This window comes from Rana temporaria, chromosome 7, assembly GCF_905171775.1.
Source record: "Rana temporaria chromosome 7, aRanTem1.1, whole genome shotgun sequence".
In the NCBI taxonomy this organism is placed as follows: domain Eukaryota; kingdom Metazoa; phylum Chordata; class Amphibia; order Anura; family Ranidae; genus Rana; species Rana temporaria.
Genome location: NC_053495.1, coordinates 95,869,685 through 95,890,211, shown reverse-complemented (window position 1 = coordinate 95,890,211; position 20,527 = coordinate 95,869,685). Strand labels below are relative to the sequence as shown.

Sequence of the window (20,527 nt, the reverse complement as noted above, 5' to 3'; positions counted from 1 at the left end):
ATATTAAAAATTGAGACAATCGGCAATGTCTACGGCGCATGCACCATAGACAACGGCGCAGGCACACCTTAGAAACGGCGATCGTGCCATTTCTAAAGGAGGACATGCCGTGACTGGCGGCTCCCGCGCGCATGCGCTGGTGTGACGTCATGCGACTTTGACCAGTCACAGAGGCGGAGTTTGCGGTCCCGGAAGGAAGAGAGGTGAAGATGGACGCTCGCTGCTAGTGGGGACAGCAGTGACATCGCAGGCTTCGGTTTCAGGTAAGTGACACATAATGGGCTACTATGCAGGGGCGGACTGACCATTGAGTCACTCGGGCACTGCCCGAGGGCCCCATGCCACTAGGGGGCCCCATCCGGGTTGCCAGGCTCAGTAAAACCAGGGACAGTATGTAAAAATCTGTGTTTTTTTTAGATCTGTCCCCGATATGTCCGAAAATGACATGCTTTTAATGTGAATATCCCAAGATTTTAGCTGCCCGCCTCTGCACTACCTCCTGGCGTGGTGGCCATCTGTAAGCCAGAGGGGCCCCATCCTCTTCTATTGCCCGGGGGCCCCATGAGTTGTCAGTCCGCCCCTGCTACTATGCAATACATAGTAGCCCATTATGCTTTACCTTTGCAGGGAAATAAAGAGGAAGCAAAACCCATCAGGGTTTACTTCCTCTTTAAGTCCAATTTACAAACGGACCAGAGAGTAAAAAAAAAATTCAATATTACCACCAGCATAATCCTGGTGGTAATCACATGCGGTATTTGTCAAGAAACAGCGCAGGTCCTTTTTTTTTTTTTTAAAGTGTATTTTGTGCGTGTACTCGAGAGAGGAGCCGGACTGCAGGGGTTGGGAGTAGGCAGGCCTCCCCCAGAGGCAATCTGCCACCTTTCTCCATGCCCCGGGTGGCAATGGTGGGTGTGTGAGGGGGTCCTCCCACACAGCCCGCCCTACCTGCTCCGCTTTGAAGCCCAACGGGGCAGAGGGACTCCCTATAAGGGAGTGAGAGGATCTAGCCCGCTCAACCAGCCCCGTTAGTCCTTCGCCTCTCTTTTTAGAGACCGCGTGGTCAAAGTGCGTGCATGTTAACCCAATTTCGAGTGCGTGTAAGTGTGGTGTTTTTTTTTTGTGGGAGGGGGGTGGGCGTACTAAGCGCAGGCTTACCTCGCATAGCACACCCACCGGGAGCCGGGCTGAGACCACCAAACTCAATTCACATGTAGCCGAGACCGGGATCCGAACCCCTAGCTGCAGAGGTGAATGGCTTGTCAGTGCAGTGCCAATCGCGTTGAGCCACCGCAGCTCCCGCGCAGGTTCTTTTTTGACAAATAGCTGGTTGCTAAGGAGTGAGCCGGGAAGCCAGCCACCGCATCTTTAACTACGGATGACTCATCAGCTGTCAGTGGGTTCCCCGCTGACAGCTGAATGTAAAAAAAAAGTCTGACCCCTTGGGTCTGGTATGGATTATAAGGGGAACCCAACACGTGGGGGCCCCCCCAAAATCCATACCAGATCCTTATCCAAGTATGCATCATGGCAGATCGGGAAAGGGGGGGGGACAAGCACGTGCCCCCCCTCCTGAACCATACTAGGTCACATGCCCTCAACCCCCTTGTGACATCACCAACCCTGCATGCACCGGTCTGTGATGTCACAAGGGGACCACCAGGTGATGCCGCCCTGACCCTTTCATATATAAGAACTGTCACACGACAAAGGAATTGTCAAAAACTGCCTCCTGTCTTTATTCACTTTGCACTTTTTTGGTGAATAAGAAGGGGTATAACGTTCCCCTACTCATTCACATGGGGGGGCGGGATCTGGGGGCTCGCTTTTTAAAGGGGGTTTCCAGATTCCAATAAGCCCCTGCCCGCAGACCATCCCAACCACTGGCCAGGGTTGAGGCAGAGCCCCCCCGCCCCAAAGCACCCACACTTCCATGCTGAGGGCATGTGGCCTTGTATGGTTCAGGAGGGGGTGCTCGCTCATCCTCCCCCTTTCCTGACCTGCCAGACTGCATGCTCAGATAAGGGTCTAACGTGGATTTTGGGGGGGACCCCACGCCATTTTTTTTTTCATTTTGACAAGGGGGTCTGTCTGGTATGGACTAGGGGGGAGACCCCACGCCGTTTTCTTTTTTTTACTAACAATTATTTTATTTTTTATTGTACAGCTGTCTGTGGGGAAGACTCATCAGTTGTTATGGACACCACAGCCAGCTTCCCAGCACAGCACCCTAACAATCAGCTTTTCATGCACCCTGATTGGGCAAAGCAATCTGGGACATGTGATCACCCTAGCCTGAGCCCAGCCTGGAGCTGGGGTCTCCTCTAGACCTAGGAGACCCCTCCTAGGCCACTGACAGTCTCCTCAGCACTCCATCTCCATCTTCCACCCAAACTCCCCTGCTAGCATGACTCATCCATATTTAAGGGTTGGCCTAGCCACCCTGCCAGGACAGTATGCCTGGATATTGGCCAGGTTCCCCTAGGTATGCAGATCAATCCTTTTGGCCTCCGCCCGCTAACTTCAAGAAGTTTTTCCAAACTTCAAGCCCCCGGGGGAGGCACCAGAGACCTCTGTAAATCATCCAGCCTGACCTGCAGTAACCTGACCCATCTTACAGACTCACACAGTTATCATGGGTCAAACAAATACATTTGCCTACACTATTCTAGTAGCACACTAGAGGGTGCTACATTAACAGTACTTATTAATTTTGTACATGGCAATATATGGATAATCCCCAGCTTTCATCACCTTGCAGATTCAAATTGCCTGCCTTCGGCACTACTTCAAGGTCAAACCAAGAAAGATTCCAAAAAAGCATAGATGATGGACACATGATTCCTCTGTAAGTCTGGCTGTAGACGAGTCCGTTTTTTTGTTCAGCTATGCCACTTGAGAGCTCTCAGGGGGCCAAGTTTAGACCTCAGAGATTAGAGTTTAAAGCTGAACACAGATCTGCCCTCAGGAAAAATGAATCTGGGTATAGTCTTTGAGGTGAATCTTCTGCAGGCTATGTTGGGGCCCTTTAAAAGTGTTGGCATGCAGTAAAATAAGGGGTGCATCTTTAGACTATAATACTGTTACAGTATTATACCTGAGAGGTTGGCTTTAGCAAGGAGAAGGGATGCAAATTAGTACTTTACACAAAGGCAGACCTAATAGCAGCGATTGGATGTTAGGATGTACACAGTTGCAGCAGTTAAATAGTAGGGTGTGCGCAGTTGCAGCAGTTCGATGGTAGGGTGTTGCAGCACCCTTTGGAGCAGAAGAGGAAACTTGGCTGACCTAGCCTAGCAACTGTATGAGCACAACAATGGCTGGATGGTTATATCTGCAGTTTCCTGCAAATGAGGACTGACAACATCGAAAAGGGTTCAGCTTAACTGTAGGTCTGTGACCCGCTCACCACTCTCTCGCTCTCTACGTCTGTAATTATTTTGTGGCAGTGGGTTGGATGAATGCAGGTAGGGTCACCCTTTTTGCAAAGAACCATCATGGATGGCAGTAGAAATGGCGAGTGCCTTGACGATTTACTCCCTGCTTTTCTCCAGCAGGTCTGGGGGCAGTGGGGGGTGACAGCCTGGGTCAGGGACTGGCATTTCAAAGTAGTCATATGGGGCAGTGGACTCAGTTTGATCCAGCCACCTGGTTCAGGATCCAGAAAAACACAGCACAGTTTGACTGGGCTCAGCACGTCTTCTCCTATTCTCTCTCTGGTTGGTGCACTACCCAACTTCCCCGCTGCTTCCCGGGCTTTTCCTTTTATTAGACCTGCTCTTAGGTATCACTGGGTATTTTAGTTGGTTTCCCAGTGATGGCTGGGTGGCTCAGATCCTCCTTCAGACTACATCTCCCAGTGTGCCACAGCCTAAGATCAGTCACAAGCTATCTAAAGCATATGATATTTTCTACCACATAACCTTCTGATACACTTGTATCCCTAAAACTAAAATACTGGGGGTTATTTACGAAAGGCAAATCCACTTTGCACTACAAGTGCAAAGTTCACTTGGAAGTGCAGTCGCTGTAGATCTGAGGGAGACGTGCAAGGAAAATACAAAAAAAGTATTTTAGCTTGCACATGATTGGATAATAAAATCAGCAGAGCTTCCCCTCATTTCAGATCTACCCCTCAGATTTACAGCGACTGCACTTCCAAGTGCACTTTCAGTGCAATTTTAAAGGCATTTTGCACTTGTAGATTGCCCTTGTAGTAGGGTGACCAGACATCCCCGGTTTCAGGGGACAGTCCCTGGATTGAGGACACTGTCCCCGGACCAAGTCTGTCCCCGGTTTTGTCCCCATAGGATTGGATTTGAACAGGGGCTGGGGCAATTTCAAAGACAGTGCAGAATATAAAAAAAATCTGAATTACACCCCCCCGCTCCTACTAGCTTAGGGGGGGGGGTGTATTTTTTCCCCATTATCTGTGCCCCTTTCTGATGATCATGTGCTGGTCAGAGCGGAGGAAATATTTCTTCCGTTTTGGGTGCATGCCCATTCAGCTCTGCTCGCATTTTCTTCTGCCTTTGCTCAAGTCCCGGCCAGCCGCCTGCCTTCTCATCTCCTTGCCTTTCCTGGCGGATTGATCTTTAGCTATGACTAAACACTAATATTGTGTGAAACGCGTCAGCTTTACCGGTGTGCTGTGACTTGTAGTGCTGTTTTGGCTTTTTGGATTTTACGATAAAGGCAATTTTTATTCGGTGCGCGGCTGTCCAGAAGAATCTATTCTTTTGTTTTGCAACCCCACCCAGTAGTAGCTGGGGCCCGGAGAGTAAGACCTGACAGGCTGCGAGGCGAGCGGCGAGGGGAAAAGAGTCGCTGATTGCCGCCATTACTAGTAAAAAAAGAATATGTCCCCGGATTTCATTTAAAAAATCTGGTCACCTTACCTTGTAGTGCAAAGGGGATTTGCCTTTAGTAAAAAAAAACTCTGTGTCCTTGTGCTATTTCTGTGCAAATGCTGCTTTCTGCGTTCTTAGCGTTACACAAACTCAAAGCAATCCAAACTTGGGCCCGGATTCCGATACAATGGTGTATCTATCCGCGGGCTTAACGTATCTCAGATACGTTACGCCGGCGTAAATTAGGGCGCGAGTTCCGTATTCAGAAAGAACTTGCGCCCTAAGTTAAGGCGGCGTAACGTATGTGGTCCGGCGTAAGCCCGCGGAATTCAAATGTGGATGAAGTGGGCGTGTTTTATTTAAATTAATTGTGACCCCACGTATTTGACTTTTTTTTTACGAACGGCGCATGCGGATAGAATTCCAAAGATACGTCGAACACTGCCTACGACGTGATGTAACTTACGCACAGCCCTATTTGCGTACGACTTACGCAAACGACGTAAAAAGATACGCTCATTCCATACCTTGCATGGGCTGCGCCACCTAGGGAGCAGCTTTATCTTTACGCCAGCATACGTCTTCCGTAAACGGCGTAACTAATTGCGACGGGCGTACGTACGTTCGTGAATCGGTGTATCTTGCTCATTTGTATATTCAAAACAACGGAAGCGCCACCTAGCGGCCAGCCTAAATTTGCACCCTAAGATACGACGGCGTAGGAGACTTACGCCGCTCGTATCTTAGCCTAATTTAAGCGTATCTGGTTTCCAGAAAACGCTTAAATTTACAACGGCGTAGATTCAGAATTACGACGGCGTATCTACTGATACGCCGGCGTAACTCTACGTGAATCTAGCCCTTAAAGTGTAAGGTCAGCTTTTAGAGTGCCAAAGGTTTCAAATCCCTGCTTAGTTTTTACTGTTGCTTGTGGCTTTCATTACAGAAATGTCACCCCACTTGTCTAGTTGACAATGTTGTAACACAAAGGAAAAAAAGAACACTTTTCTAACAGCAAAACACAGAAATAGAGTTATATATTTTTAAATTAAGTAGGGAAAGGCAGAACTCCTATCAGAGTTGTTTTGTCTATTTGACCCATGTCCTGTTAAGAACATTGCAAAACAGGAAGAGATGGGAAATCTTGCTAACTAAGCCATATCAGTAAAAGGCACACAAGAGTTAGAGACCTTTCCTGCTCCACTGCAAAAAAATAAAAAATAAATAAAATGTATGACATTTATTTTAAGCCTGGATTTGTACCCCTAAAACAAAATACATCCATGTGCTGTCATAGTACTTTGCAGCATGTGATGTCATAGTTCTTCAAGTTAGGGCCGATCCTAGGGTCACAGACGCCTGGGTGCAGAAATATTTCTGGCACCCCTGCATGGGCGTGGTCATCTTACTAACTCCTCCCCTTTAGAAATGTTTATATGGCAACGACTCAAACACAGAGATCCCGTTATCCTGGGATCCTCCCATGATCTCTTAACAATAAACAAAATACAGTCAGAGAATACTCTAATGGGACCTGGGGGGGGGGGTCTTTCTAAATGACACAGAGAGGGCTTCTGTTATAGAGTCTGTTAGAAAGAGCCCCTAGACATACTGCAGACATGATACAGGAGAGGGTCAGAGAATGCAGACATACTACAGGAGAGGGTCAGAGAATGCAGACATACTACAGGAGATGGTCAGAGACTGCAGACATACTACAGGAGATGGTCAGAGACTGCAGACATACTACAGGAGATGGTCAGAGACTGCAGACATACTACAGGAGATGGTCAGAGACTGCAGACATACCACAGGAGATGGTCAGAGACTGCAGACATACTACAGGAGATGGTCAGAGACTGCAGACATAGTACAGGAAATTGTCAGAGACTGCAGATATGATAGAGAGATGGTCAGCGACTGCAGACATGATACAAGAAATGGTCAGAGACTGCAGACCTGATACAAGAGAAGGCCAGAGCCTGCAGACATACTACAGGAGATTGTCCGAAACTGTAGACATGATACAGGAGATGGTCAGAGATTTCAGACATAGTACAGGAGATGATCAGAGACTGCAGACATAGTACAGGAGATAGTCAGAGACTGCAGACATAGTACAGGAGATGATCAGAGACTGCAGACATAGTACAGGAGATAGTCAGAGACTGCAGACATAGTACAGGAGATGATCAGAGACTGCAGACATAGTACAGGAGATAGTCAGAGACTGCAGACATTATACAAGAGATGGCCAGAGACTGCAGACATGATACAAGAAATGGTCAGAGACTGCAGACCTGATACAAGAGATGGTCAGAGACTGCAGACATAGTACAGGAGATGGTCAGAGACTGCAGACATAATACAGGAGATGGTCAGAGGCTGCAGACATTATACAAGAGATGGCCAGAGACTGCAGACATGATAGAAGAAATGGCCAGAGACTGCAGACCTGATACAAGAGATGGTCAGAGACTGCAGACATAGTACAGGAGATGGTCAGAGACTGCAGACATAATACAGGAGATGGTCAGAGGCTACAGACATAGTACAGGAGATTGTCAGAGACTGCAGACATGATAGAGAGATGGTCAGAGACTGCAAACATGATACAAGACATGGCCAATGACTGCAGACATGATACAAGAAATGGTCAGAGACTGCAGACCTGATACAAGAGAAGGTCAGAGGCTGCAGACATACTACAGGAGATGGTCAGAGACTGCAGACATGATACATGAGATGGTCAGAGACAGCAGACATGATACAGGAGATGGTCAGAGACTGCAGACATAGTACAGGAGATTGTCAGAGACTGCAGACATGATAGAGAGATGGTCAGAGACTGCAGACATGATACAAGAGATGGTCAGAGACTGCAGACATGATACAAGAGATGGTCAATGACTGCAGACATGATACAAGAAATGGTCAGAGACTGCAGACCTGATACAAGAGAAGGGCAGAGACTGCAGACATACTACAGCAGATGGTCAGAGACTGTAGACATGATACAGGAGATGGTCAGGGACTGCAGACATGATACAAGAGATGGTCAGAGACTGCAAACAAAAGACTGTGGAAATGATACAAGAGATCAATGCATCAAATGCAGCCTACCAGTGCTCACTAAATGCAGCCTTATCAGTGCCCACCAAATTCAGCTTATCAGTGCCCACCCAATGCAGCTTATCAGTGCCCACCAAATGCAGCCCCATCAGTGCCCAACAAATGCAGCCTCATCAGTGCCCACCAAATGCAGCCTACCAGTGCCCAATTGCAGTCTTCCAGTGCCCACCAATTGCAGCCTACCAGTGCCCACCAAATGCAGCATCATCAGTGCCGACCAAATGCAGCTTATCAGTGCCCACCAATTGCTGCCTACCAGTGGCCAGCAATTGCAGCCTACCAGTGGCCAGCAATTGCAGCCTACCAGTGGCCACCAATTGCAGCCTGTCAGTGCCCACCAATTTCAGCCTACCGGTGTCCACCAACTGCTGCCTACCAGTGCCCACCAATTGCAGCCTGTCAGTGCTCCTGGATCACACAGAGCGGCAAAGATCTCCTGCTGTCACGAAGCTTGGATTTGAATCTCTTGGGCGGCCACTGTAACAAAGTCCCGCCTCCTAGACCGGCTTTCAGCTCCTATGATACACGTCACACTGATTCAGTTTCACTGCATTGGATCTATGTTCCGTCTATCTCACAGGAGGCAGGACTGTGTTACAGCACCGCCGGGCATTTCAGACCAAAGCTTGTGCCTGCAAAGGCTTTTAAAGTGTAACCTATGGATAATATAATTTACGTAGTTTATCGCCGCTTCGCGAGTGCGTTAAGTTTTTAAGCAAGACATGTTTGGTATCTATTTACTCTGTGTAACATCATCTTTTATATTTTACCAGACAATTGCGCATTACATTGTGTTTTTGTGCATTTAAATTTATTCAAGCGTATTTTTTAAAACAAAATTGATTTTAAAAACTGCTGCGCAAGTAACGTGTGACATAATTTTTTTTTTTGCAAAACCCACCATTTTATTCTCTAGGGGCATCTGCTTAGACAAATAAATATTGTTTTCTAGCAAAACAAAAAACACAGATTTTTACAAGTAGGAGAGAAGTGTCAGACTAGGCCTGCTCATCAAAGTGGTTAAGTAGGTGGGTATGCTTGCTGCCTTTAAAACATAGCAGATTCCCGCACATTGCCCTGTGCTTGGCATGGAAGTGGTGAGCACAGTTTAAATCTTGGGTTAATAAATAGTGTGTACCTAAAGGCCGCTGTCTGTGTGAGAGGCAACCTAAGGTTGGGTATGGATTAATATTTAGCTTGCTGTGTGTGGTACAGTCATGGCCGACGTCTCTGCTTTCCAGAATGTCTGAACAAAACTCCATCTGGCAGATAGAAATTCAGCAAAACTGCCTGATCAGCTGACAGCTGCACAAGGGTCACCAACCGTCAGTAAATTTACAGGCAGTTTGTAAAAATCTTGATTTTTACAACTGTCTGTAAATATCAGGGGCTGACAATTTGTCATGCTGTGTTGACTTTTTAAAGCGGAGGTCCCACGAAAAAAAAAATATTGAAAGCCAGCAGCTACAAATACTGCGGCTGCTGACTTTTAATAAATGGACACTTACCTGTCCAGCGCCACCCGCGATGTCGGCAGCCGAAGCCAAGCAATCGCTCGTCTCTCAGCTACCCCCGCTGCCATCCTCGGTGAGGGAATCAGGAAACAAAGGAGGTTGACAACACTAAGAGCCGGTTCACACTGGGGCGGCACGACTTCGGGGGCGACTTGGCCAGGCGACCTGAAGACGACTTCTAAGGCGACTTGCAAAATTACTTCTGTATAGAAGTCAATGCAAATCGCCCCGAGTCGCCCCCGAAGTCGTACAAGAACCTTTTTTTAAGTCAGAGCGACTTGCGTCGCTCCTATTAGAACGGTTCTATTGACTACAATGGGACGCGACTTGTCAGGCGGCTGAGTCGTCCCAGTGTGAACCGGGTCAAACTGACACACAGTGGCAGCTGGTGCTCAATTTTCTTGGGGGGGGGGGGGGCGACCTGCGGCTTTTGGTATTGTCACACAACTGGATGGGCTCAGGCTCTAATCATGTGCTTAAAAAATAAAATAAAAATGTAAATTCATGCGTCCGGCACACTGCATGTAGATAAGGGGCTGGGCGCATGGATTAGGGGGGCAGCGCCAACGCTGTATCCTGGCCTAGGACAACAAGGCCTAGGGCAGCACTTTGAAGGGGGGCAGCATGGAAAGAGTCCCTGCCGGCTTGCGCTACACTGTCAGTGTAACACAAGCTGCTTCTAACTTTGACTGTCCTATCATCCTGGACCACAAACCTTCCTCACTGTGCTATTTGTATCCGGCTGCATCATTGGCATGGTTATATCTTCTTAGTCCTCTCCATAAAATTATTAGAAATGTGTGCTTAAAGTAGAACTATAGGCAACACATTTTGGATAGAGTAAGGGAGGGTTATAGCCCCTGTCAGTTTATTTTTTACCATCCCTGTCCCATTGCAGAGATTTCACTTCACTTCCTGCACCATAGCCAAACAGGAAGTGAGAGGAAATCTATGCAAATTAAGGAAATCCAATGCCCCCCCCCCCCCCCCCACACAGGCCCTAAGAACTAGTGTCCCCACTCAAAAATGTCAGGGCGGGTCTTAAACAGAAAGGGGTGTGGCCTTGAAAGGAAGGGGTGGGTCATATTTAAATTAGGGGGTGCACAAGTTTATTCAGGCCTAGGGCAGCACAAACCTAAATACACTACTGGGCAGGGCCTGTATGAGCGACCGCCACTGCTTGATACATGATTGTATTATTACTACAGACAGCTTATGATGAGGATTTTTTCATGCAGGATGCTACTACATTGATCATCATTGGAGTAGCGGTGCTGTATAAGGAAGCCCTGATCTCTACAATAACCAACGTGTGTCTATTAGCTGCACAGCATGGAGGTGAACGATAGAAAACCACTTTATACAGGCGGCCAGTAGGAGTCGCTGTTAGCCGTCTGAATAGCTGTGCCTTGAAAGCAGAACAACACGTGACATCAGTCCATCCTCACATTGGATAGAGATTTGCTGTACGGAAATGAATGGAGCGATGAAGGCAGATCATAATAAAGGGACAGGACACCGATTTCTGTATTGTGCGGATTTATCTGATCATTGTCTGCTGATGTAGGTGAGGTGTAGGAGTTCAGTGGTGATCTGTGATGACCAGGATCTGTCCTCCAGGAGAGCTGTCAGTGGGGAGGCTGCAGGATGTATCCTCAGATGATGTGACAGGCAGTGATCAGGTAATTACATCTCCTCTGTCATCTGTTACAGGAGAATTTGTCACAGAGAGATTCTGATATTGGAATGGAACTGATTTGTCTCATTTCATTTGTTCTTCTCTAGAAACTCTCCCAGATCCCACATTCTGCTGTCATATGAGGGGCTTATTCCTTGCTTGGTGTTTTAAGGTTGGAACTGCGATGAATGATCACTTTATCTGAGGTTATGTATGAGAGGTGAGTAGCAACAGAGCAACAAAAATATTGACATTTGTTTCGTATTAAAACTGAACTTCGGAAAGTACTCAAGACTGTGTAGATGTCCGGTAACTTCTAACAGATCTGTTTATTAGCAGCGATATGAGTGTTAATATGAATAGCAATATGAGTACTAATATGAGTAGTGCTATGAATAGCGATATGAGTACTGATATAAGTACCAATATAAGTACTGCTATGAGTAGCGATATGAGTACTGATAGGAGTAGCGATATGAGTACTGATAGGAGTAGCGAGAGGAGTACTGATAGGAGTAGCGAGAGGAGTACTGATAGGAGTAGCGAGAGGAGTAGCAATAGGAGTACTGATATGAGTAGCGATAGGAGTACTGATATGAGTAGCAATAGGAGTACTGATATGAGTAGCGATAGGAGTACTGATATGAGTAGCGATAGGAGTACTGATATGAGTAGCGGTAGGAGTAGCGATATGAGTAGCAATATGAGTACTGATATGAGTAGCGATAGGAGTACTGATATGAGTACTGATATTAGTAGCGATAGGAGTACTGATATGAGTAGCGATAGGAGTACTGATATGAGTACTGATATTAGTAGCGATAGGAGTACTGATATGAGTAGCAATAGGAGTACTGATATGAGTAGCAATAGGAGTACTGATATGCGTAGCGATAGGAGTACTGGTATGAGTAGCAATAGGAGTACTGATATGAGTACTGATATCGGTAGCGATATGAGTACTGATAGGAGTACTGATATGGGTAGCGATAGGAGTACTGGTATGAGTAGCAATAGGAGTACTGATATGAGTACTGATATGAGTACTGATATGGGTAGCGATAGGAGTACTGATATGAGTACTGATATCGGTAGCGATAGGAGTACTGATATGGGTAGCGATAGGAGTACTGATATGAGTACTGATATGAGTAGCGATAGGAGTACTGATATGAGTACTGATATGAGTAGTGATAGGAGTACTGATATGAGTACTGATATGAATAGCGATAGGAGTACTGATATGAGTAGCGATAGGAGTACTCATATGAGTAGCGATAGGAGTACTGATATGAGTAGCGATAGAAGTACTGATATGAGTAGCGATAGGAGTACTGATATGAGTAGCTATAGGAGTACTGATATGAGTAGCGATAGGAGTACTCATATGAGTAGCAATAGGAGTACTCATATGAGTAGCAATAGGAGTACTGATATGCGTAGCGATAGGAGTACTGGTATGAGTAGCAATAGGAGTACTGATATGAGTACTGATATCGGTAGCGATATGAGTACTGATAGGAGTACTGATATGGGTAGCGATAGGAGTACTGGTATGAGTAGCAATAGGAGTACTGATATGAGTACTGATATGAGTACTGATATGGGTAGCGATAGGAGTACTGATATGAGTACTGATATCGGTAGCGATAGGAGTACTGATATGAGTAGCGATAGGAGTACTGATATGAGTAGCTATAGGAGTACTGATATGAGTAGCGATAGGAGTACTGATATGAGTAGCGATAGGAGTACTGATGAGTAGCTATAGGAGTACTGATATGAGTAGCGATAGGAGTACTGGTATGAGTAGCAATAGGAGTACTGATATGAGTACTGATATGAGTACTGATATCGGTAGCGATAGGAGTACTGATAGGAGTACTGATATGGGTAGCGATAGGAGTACTGGTATGAGTAGCAATAGGAGTACTGATATGAGTACTGATATGGGTAGCGATAGGAGTACTGATATGAGTACTGATATCGGTAGCGATAGGAGTACTGATATGAGTACTGATATGAGTAGCGATAGGAGTACTGATATGAGTAGCGATAGGAGTACTGATATGAGTAGCGATAGGAGTACTGATATGAGTAGCGATAGGAGTACTGATAGGAGTACTGATAGGAGTACTGATATGAGTACTGATATGAGTACTGATATGAGTACTGATATGAGTAGCGATAGGAGTTACTGATAGGAGTACTGATATGAGTAGCGATAGGAGTATTGATAGGAGTACTGATATGAGTAGCAATAGGAGTATTGATAGGAGTACTGATATGAGTAGCAATAGGAGTATTGATAGGAGTACTGATATGAGTAGCGATAGGAGTACTGATATGAGTAGCGATAGGAGTACTGATATGAGTAGCGATAGGAGTACTGATATGGGTAGCGATAGGAGTACTGATATGAGTAGCGATAGGAGTACTGATAGGAGTACTAATATAAGTACTGATAGGAGTACTGATATGAGTACTGATATGAGTAGCGATAAAAGTACCTATACAACGCCCAGAAAAGAACGGTCAGCTGCTCTTGTTTTGTCTTGCAGCAGAGAAGAGCAATATCTCACATACTGTCAGCAAAATAACGAGTTCCTACTTTTCCAGAGAACTGGTCTAAGGCAGGGAGTGGGGATTTAAATTTGCCACTAGAAACAAAACATTTAAAAATCAAAATCAATTAATCAATCAATTTTGTATTAAAAACATCACATAATAAAAAAACCTATAGATCAGCCACCGTCCACCTGGGTCACGGTACAAATACATCTAAATTTACAGAAACCGATACAAATGTCTGTAAATGTAGATGTATCTTGACCCAGGTGGACGGTAACTGATCTATAGGTGTTTTTTTATTATGTGATGTTTTTAATGTACATTTTTTTCATCTTTACATCGTTTGTTTCTAGTGGCACATTTAAATCCCAAATCCCTGCTTTATTCCAGTTTTCTGGAAAGGTAGGAACTCATTATTTTGCTGATAGTATATATTTGGGGGGAAGTACCTTTGTTGTTTGATATCAGGGCCCCCCACCAACTATCCAATATCTCACATACTTTATAGAACATAAAAAATGGATTTACTCATCTCAGTGCATTTCTAAGGTGCCTTGGCATTGAGATTTACCTATTGGGATTCACCATAGGAACCTTTGATTTCATTTTTTGTCTCATCTAAGGGATTTCTTATCACCGTGAGCCTATTGCCAAGTCCCTAGCGTTTATGGATGACAAGCTCCGACCATAGTGATATGTATTGTGTTACATCATACTGGTTAGTTTCAAGGTGTCTTTCTTTGCAGGTAAGTGACTTATGAAATGTGATGATAGGTGACATTGTAAAGGAGGATATACAGTATGTGTGTATGCATACATGCAGTGCTTTTTTTTCTCAAAGAATAGGTGTAGGAACTCCCCCTTCGTGTCTCTGTCCCCTACCCACCTCCGATTACTGACCCTTGGTTGCGCCCCTACCCACCTCCGATTACTGACCCTTGGTTCCGCCCCTACCCACCTCCAAACACTGACCCTTGGTTCCACCCCTACCCACCTCCGAGCACTGACCCTTGGTTCCGCCCCTACCCACCTCCAAACACTGACCCTTGGTTCCGCCACTACCCACCTCCGAGCACTGACCCTTGGTTCCGCCCCTACCCACCTCCAAACACTGACCCTTGGTTCCGCCCCTACCCTTCTCCGAGCACTGACCCTTGGTGTCCCCCCACCCACCTCCGAGCACTGACCCTTGGTTCCGCCCCTACCCACCTCCGAGCACTGACCCTTGGTTCCGCCCCTACCCACCTCCAAACATTGACCCTTGGTTCCGCCCCTACCCACCTCCGAGCACTGACCCTTGGTGTCCCCCCACCCACCTCTGAGAACTGACCCTTGGTTCCCCCCACCCACTTCTGAGCACCGACCCTTGGTTCCACCCCCTACCCATCGACCAGTATGGGCCCTTTTAGAGAATACAGAGCCAAGTATAATTTTGTAGTTCCAAGTAATGTGTATGGAATTTAGTAATGATAACAAGAAAAGCAATAAAATAAATTCTCTGCAGCCAGCAACAATAGACCCCCAGCAGCAACAACAGACTCTCCAGCAGCCAGCGACAGTAGACCCATCCCTAAACAGTAGATCCCTTCCAGCAACAATTGACCCCCCTAATAACTGAAGATCCTCCACCAGCAACAATAGATTGCCAGGCAAAAATAGATCTCCTCCATAGATCTCCTCCATATGTATATATTAGATGTAAGGGATACATATTTCTTTATACAGCTGTACAGTCATTTTATACTCTGTGACCAGAAAAAAAGAAACGTTGCCCCTTCCCTTATATGTGGATCTAAATCGGCACATCCAACAGCAACAGCATTTAATCACTTGCATACCATGTGAACCTTATTTAACCACTTAAGGATCGCCCCACGTATATATACTGCGACAGGACGGCCCTTTAGCGCAAGTTCACGTACCTGGTAAGGCATTCTCACTGTATTCTTTAAAAAAAAATAAAAAAATAAAAAATTAGTTTATATAGTGTGATTTCTTGGTGGATAGGAGGGTTTAGCGCATTGTTGAGCTGCACACCGGATAATGTGCATTGGGGACAGAACAGGCAGACGTAATGCCCCGTACATAGTGAATCTTTAGTGAAAAAAATAGTAGCGCTCTGTTTCATAAAACAGTACCGTGTGTAGGCTCCATCGGACTTTTGCTGGCGGAATTTCCGCCAGCAAAAGAACGAGAGCTGGTTCTCAAATCGGAATATCGGAAAATCCGATCGTCTGTAGCAATTCCGACGCGCAAAATTCAGACGCATGCTCTGAAACAATTCGACGCATGCTCAGAAGCATTGAACTTAATTTTCTCGGCTCGTTGTTGTGTTGTACATCACTGTGTTCTTGACCGTCGAAAGTTCAGAGAACTTTTGTGTGACCGTGTGTATGCAAGGCAAGCTTGAGCAGAATTCCGTCGGAAAAAACATCCAAGGTTTTTCAACGGGAAATACGATCGTGTGTACAGGGGATTAGGGTGAAAAATACCACATTTTAAATAAGGTCAGATGTCTAAAGGGGAACATTCACCCATCAACTGTAGGCAGTATGGGGTTTATTTACTAAAGGTAAATAGGCTGGTCACTTTGGGAATTTTCTCTTAGCTTAATGAATAAGATGAAGCTGTGCTGACTTCCATCATTCAATCATGCTCAAGCAAAAAATACTGTTTTTTGTTTTCCTTGCACGTTATTGGTTACTCTTGGCAAAGTCAATTTTGACCACATTCACTAAGCTAAAGGAAAATTCCCTTGCAAAGTGAGCAGCCTGTTTTCCTTTAGTAAATCTGCCTCTTTGTGTTATATGCTGATATCCATGTCATCAGAAAAAGGTTGTAGAGTTGCATGGCAACATTTTTGATCCAGGCATATTATAAATACTACTGTACTGAACAGATCCTGAATGTCTTAAAGAAGAAGTAAACCCTGATGGGTTTTACTTCCTCTTTTTTCCCCTGCAAAGTAAAAGCATAATGGGCTACTATACATCGCATAACAGCTCATTATGTGCCACTTACCTGCAATCGAAGCCCCGCTGGTGTTGCCGCATCCATCTTCACCCCAATTCTTCCCGAGGTCGCAGACTCCGGCTCTGTGACTGGCCAGAGTCGCCTGACGTCACTCCCGCGCATGCATGCGGGAGCCGTCAGTCACAGGACTTGCTAGTGAACAAACGGCACGGAGGGCCCTTTCATGACAGTGCATGCGCTGATGACATCATCGGCGCACTACAAGGTAAATATCTCTTAAAGCGGTTGTAAACCTTAAATTTGCACTTTTACCTACAGGTAAGCCTATAACAAGACTTACCTGTAGGTAAAAAGAATATCTCCTAAACCTGTACGGTTTAGGAGATATTCCCCTCGCAATGCGGGCGGCGCATGCGCAGGGGGGATCCACGGCGGAAGATCCGGCAGCCGCCGGACCTTGCCGATTTTAAATCTCCCGCGCGCATGCGCGGGAGTGACGTCATCGCCGCTCCAGCCAATCACAGCGCTGGAGCGGCGCCGCTCCAGCCAATCACAGCGCTGGAGCGGCGATACCCGGAAGACACGCCGGAGCAAGATGACATCTCGCTCGGCGTGAACCAGGTAAGTGTTGTTCACCTCGTTTTGAGGTAAGTATTTCATAATCAGCTATTATGCGGTGCATACTAGCTGATTATGCATTTTGCCTTGCAGGTAAAAAAAAAAAAAAAAATTATATATGCGGTTTACAACCGCTTTAACCTCCCTGGCGGTATGATTATTTCCGATTTTAGGTGCTGAAAGCGGTACCATTATTTGCAAGGAAATTTGGCGTTTTATACTGTAGGCCTGTAATTCTTAGGAATAACTCACTTAAATCTGACCAAACAAGAGTCTAGTAGGCATCCCGGGTATGAAACTTTTTTAAAAACAAAACTATAAATTATAATATAATAAATAATTATAAATAATTATAACAAATAATAATATAATTATAATAAAAATTATTCAATAATGTAATCAACTCAAAATCACTGAAATTTGCTCAGTTGCAGAATTGTCGCTGTCATTACTTTTATTTTTTTATGACGAATTTCCCCACAAATCACTATCGCACAATTCTGCAAGTGATTATAATTTATTATCGCTGTTTTCTAGCTGATCTAAAACCATTTTTGACATAAAGGGACACTTTTGGACAATCTACAGTTTTCAGGCAGAAAGAACAGTTTTTATTATATAAAAGAACATGTAGGGCACTGGGCAGACCACTAGGGACAAGGGGGGTGTGTATTTTTTACATACAGTACTGTAATCTATAAGATTACAGTATACTGTATGTATTGTGTTTGTTTACTTTTTTGAATTTGGCGCCGTTTTCCACCCCCGTGCGTCGTAACGTCGCAGGGAACAGAGATCGGCGGCACACAGGGAGACTGTGAATCGAGCGAGGAGGACACGCTCGCTCACACAGCGGGGAGGCATCGCAGGATCCAGGGACAAGGTGAGTAACTTGTCTGTGGATGCTGCGAAAGGTAAGCCGCGCCGCTGCACACTCTGCACATCCAGCCCGAGCGTGACTCGAGGATACCGTTCTTAGCATAAAAAATCCACCCCGAGTCACGCTCGGGTTTACCGCTAAGGGGGTTAAATGGCGCACATTTAGGAGATATTTAGAGTACCTAGAGGTAAGCCTTATTATAGTCTTACCTCTAGGTACAACTTCCGCGTTAGGGGTATACAATCACTTTAAGTATAACATAAAGGATAACTGGCTGTTTGTTCTGATAAATCATAAAAAATACAGACATTTTTTTTTCTTACAAAGACTAGGTGTATTCCTACATGCTTTTGTGTGTGTTTTAAAGTGGTTGTAAACCTCAGACATGAGATATGAACAAAGCACATGCTTCTATAGTGTTTACATGTCTCAATTAAGAGCATTAACCACTTAACGCCCGCCGCACGACTATTTACGTCCGCAAAATGGCACGGACAGGCAGATGGGCGTATATATACGTCCTTGCCTTTCCGCGGGTCGGGGGTCCGATCGGGACCCCCCCCGCTGCGGGCGGCTTACCTCGGGGAGTGATCCGGGACGACGGCGCGGCTATTCGTTTATAGCCGCTCCGTCGCGATCGCTCCCCGGAGCTGAAGAACGGGGAGAGCCGTATGTAAACACGGCTTCCCCGTGCTTCACTGTGGCGGCGTATCGATCGTGTCATCCCCTTTATAGGGGAGACACAATCGATGACATCAGACCTACAGCCACACCCCCCTACTGTTGTAAACACACACTAGGTGAAGCCTAACACGTTCAGCGCCCCCTGTGGTTAACTCCCAAACTGCAACTGTCATTTTCACAATAAAGAATGCAATTTAAATGCATTTTTTGCTGTGAAAATGACAATGGTCCCAAAAATGTGTCAAAATTGTCCGAAGTGTCCGCCATAATGTCGCAGTCACGAAAAAAATTAGTAGTAAAAAAAAAAAAATTATAAAAATATCCCCTATTTTGTAAACGCTATAAATTTTGCGCAAACCAATCGATAAACGCTTATTGCGATTTTTTTTACCAAAAATAGGTAGAAGAATACGTATCGGCCTAAACTGAGGGAAATTATTTTTTTTATATATGTTTTTGGGGGATATTTATTATAGCAAAAAGTAAAAAATATTGAATTTTTTTCAAAATTGTCGCTCTATTTTTGTTTATAGCGCAAAAAATAAAAACCGCAGAGGTGATCAAATACCACCAAAAGAAAGCTCTATTTGTGGGGAAAAAAGGACGCCAATTTTGTTTGGGAGCCACGTCGCACGACCGCGCAATTGTCTGTTAAAGCGACGCAGTGCCGAATCGCAAAACCTGGCCTGGGCATTTAGCTGCCTAAAGGTCCGGGGCTTAAGTGGTTAAAGAGGTTGTAAAAGTTCGTATTTTTTCACCTTAATGCATCCTATGCATTAAGGTGAAAAAACACCTCGCTGTCACGGGCCCCCCCGCCCCCCCCTCGTTTTACTTACCTGAGCCCGTTCACATGCTGTGCGCGTCCCCCGGTGACCTCTTCTTCACTGAGTCTGGCCATTGATTGGATAGATTGATAGTAGCGCAGCCATTGGCTCCCGCTGCTGTCAATCACATCCAATGTTGCGGCCGCCGGGGGGGCGGGACCGAGTCATACACTCAGTGTCTATGGACGCCACCTGTATGACACGGGAGCTTGCTCGCAAGCTAACACCCTCGGGTAAGAGCTTCCCAAAGGGGGTTAGCTTTAGCGGGGAGGAGCCGAGACAGCCACCGTGGGACCCCAGAACAGCAGGATCAGGTGCCACTCTGTGCAGAATGAACTGCACAGTGGAGGTAAGTATGACATGTTTGTTTTAAAAAAAAATTGAACCTTTACAACCCCTTTTAAGGGGTTGATTTGCTAAAGACAAATCCACTTTGCACAACAAGTGCACGCTGTAAATCTGAGGGGAAGATCTGAAACGAGGGAAGCTCTGCTGATTTTATCATCCAATCATGTACAAGCAAAAATGCTGTTTTTTATTTTCCTTGCATGTCCCCCTCGGATCTACAGCGACTGCACTTCCAAGTGCACTTGTAGTGCAAAGTGGATTTACGTTTAGTAAATAAACCCCCCAGTCTCATTTCTCTATGCTGCTTCATTCCTCTGCTATCAGCATGAATCACTTCTGACCAGTTTTCTTTACACCAAAAGAAAAATGGTGACAGTGGAGGGATCTCGAGTAGATTGACAGCGGTGTGTAAGGGGGTGGGGGGGGGGGCATGTCTCTTCTCTCCAGTAAGCTCT

General features: G+C 45.7%; 1 protein-coding gene across 2 annotated transcripts in view; it reads left to right on the top strand.

Moving 5' to 3' along the window:
* The first annotated feature begins 10,934 nt into the window (after positions 1–10,934).
* Positions 10,935–20,527, top strand: part of FOXRED2 (FAD dependent oxidoreductase domain containing 2) — a 53,414-nt gene continuing 43,821 nt past the window's right edge. The window contains exons 1-2 of one of the 2 annotated variants that reach the window (XM_040359694.1): positions 10,935–11,178; positions 11,282–11,394. In XM_040359694.1, the coding sequence (XP_040215628.1) occupies positions 11,363–11,394 (32 nt within the window). In that variant the 5' untranslated portion in view covers positions 10,935–11,178; positions 11,282–11,362. Of the gene's footprint in view, positions 11,179–11,281; positions 11,395–14,368; positions 14,492–20,527 lie in introns of those variants that run through there. The other variant, XM_040359695.1, reaches the window with a different exon arrangement.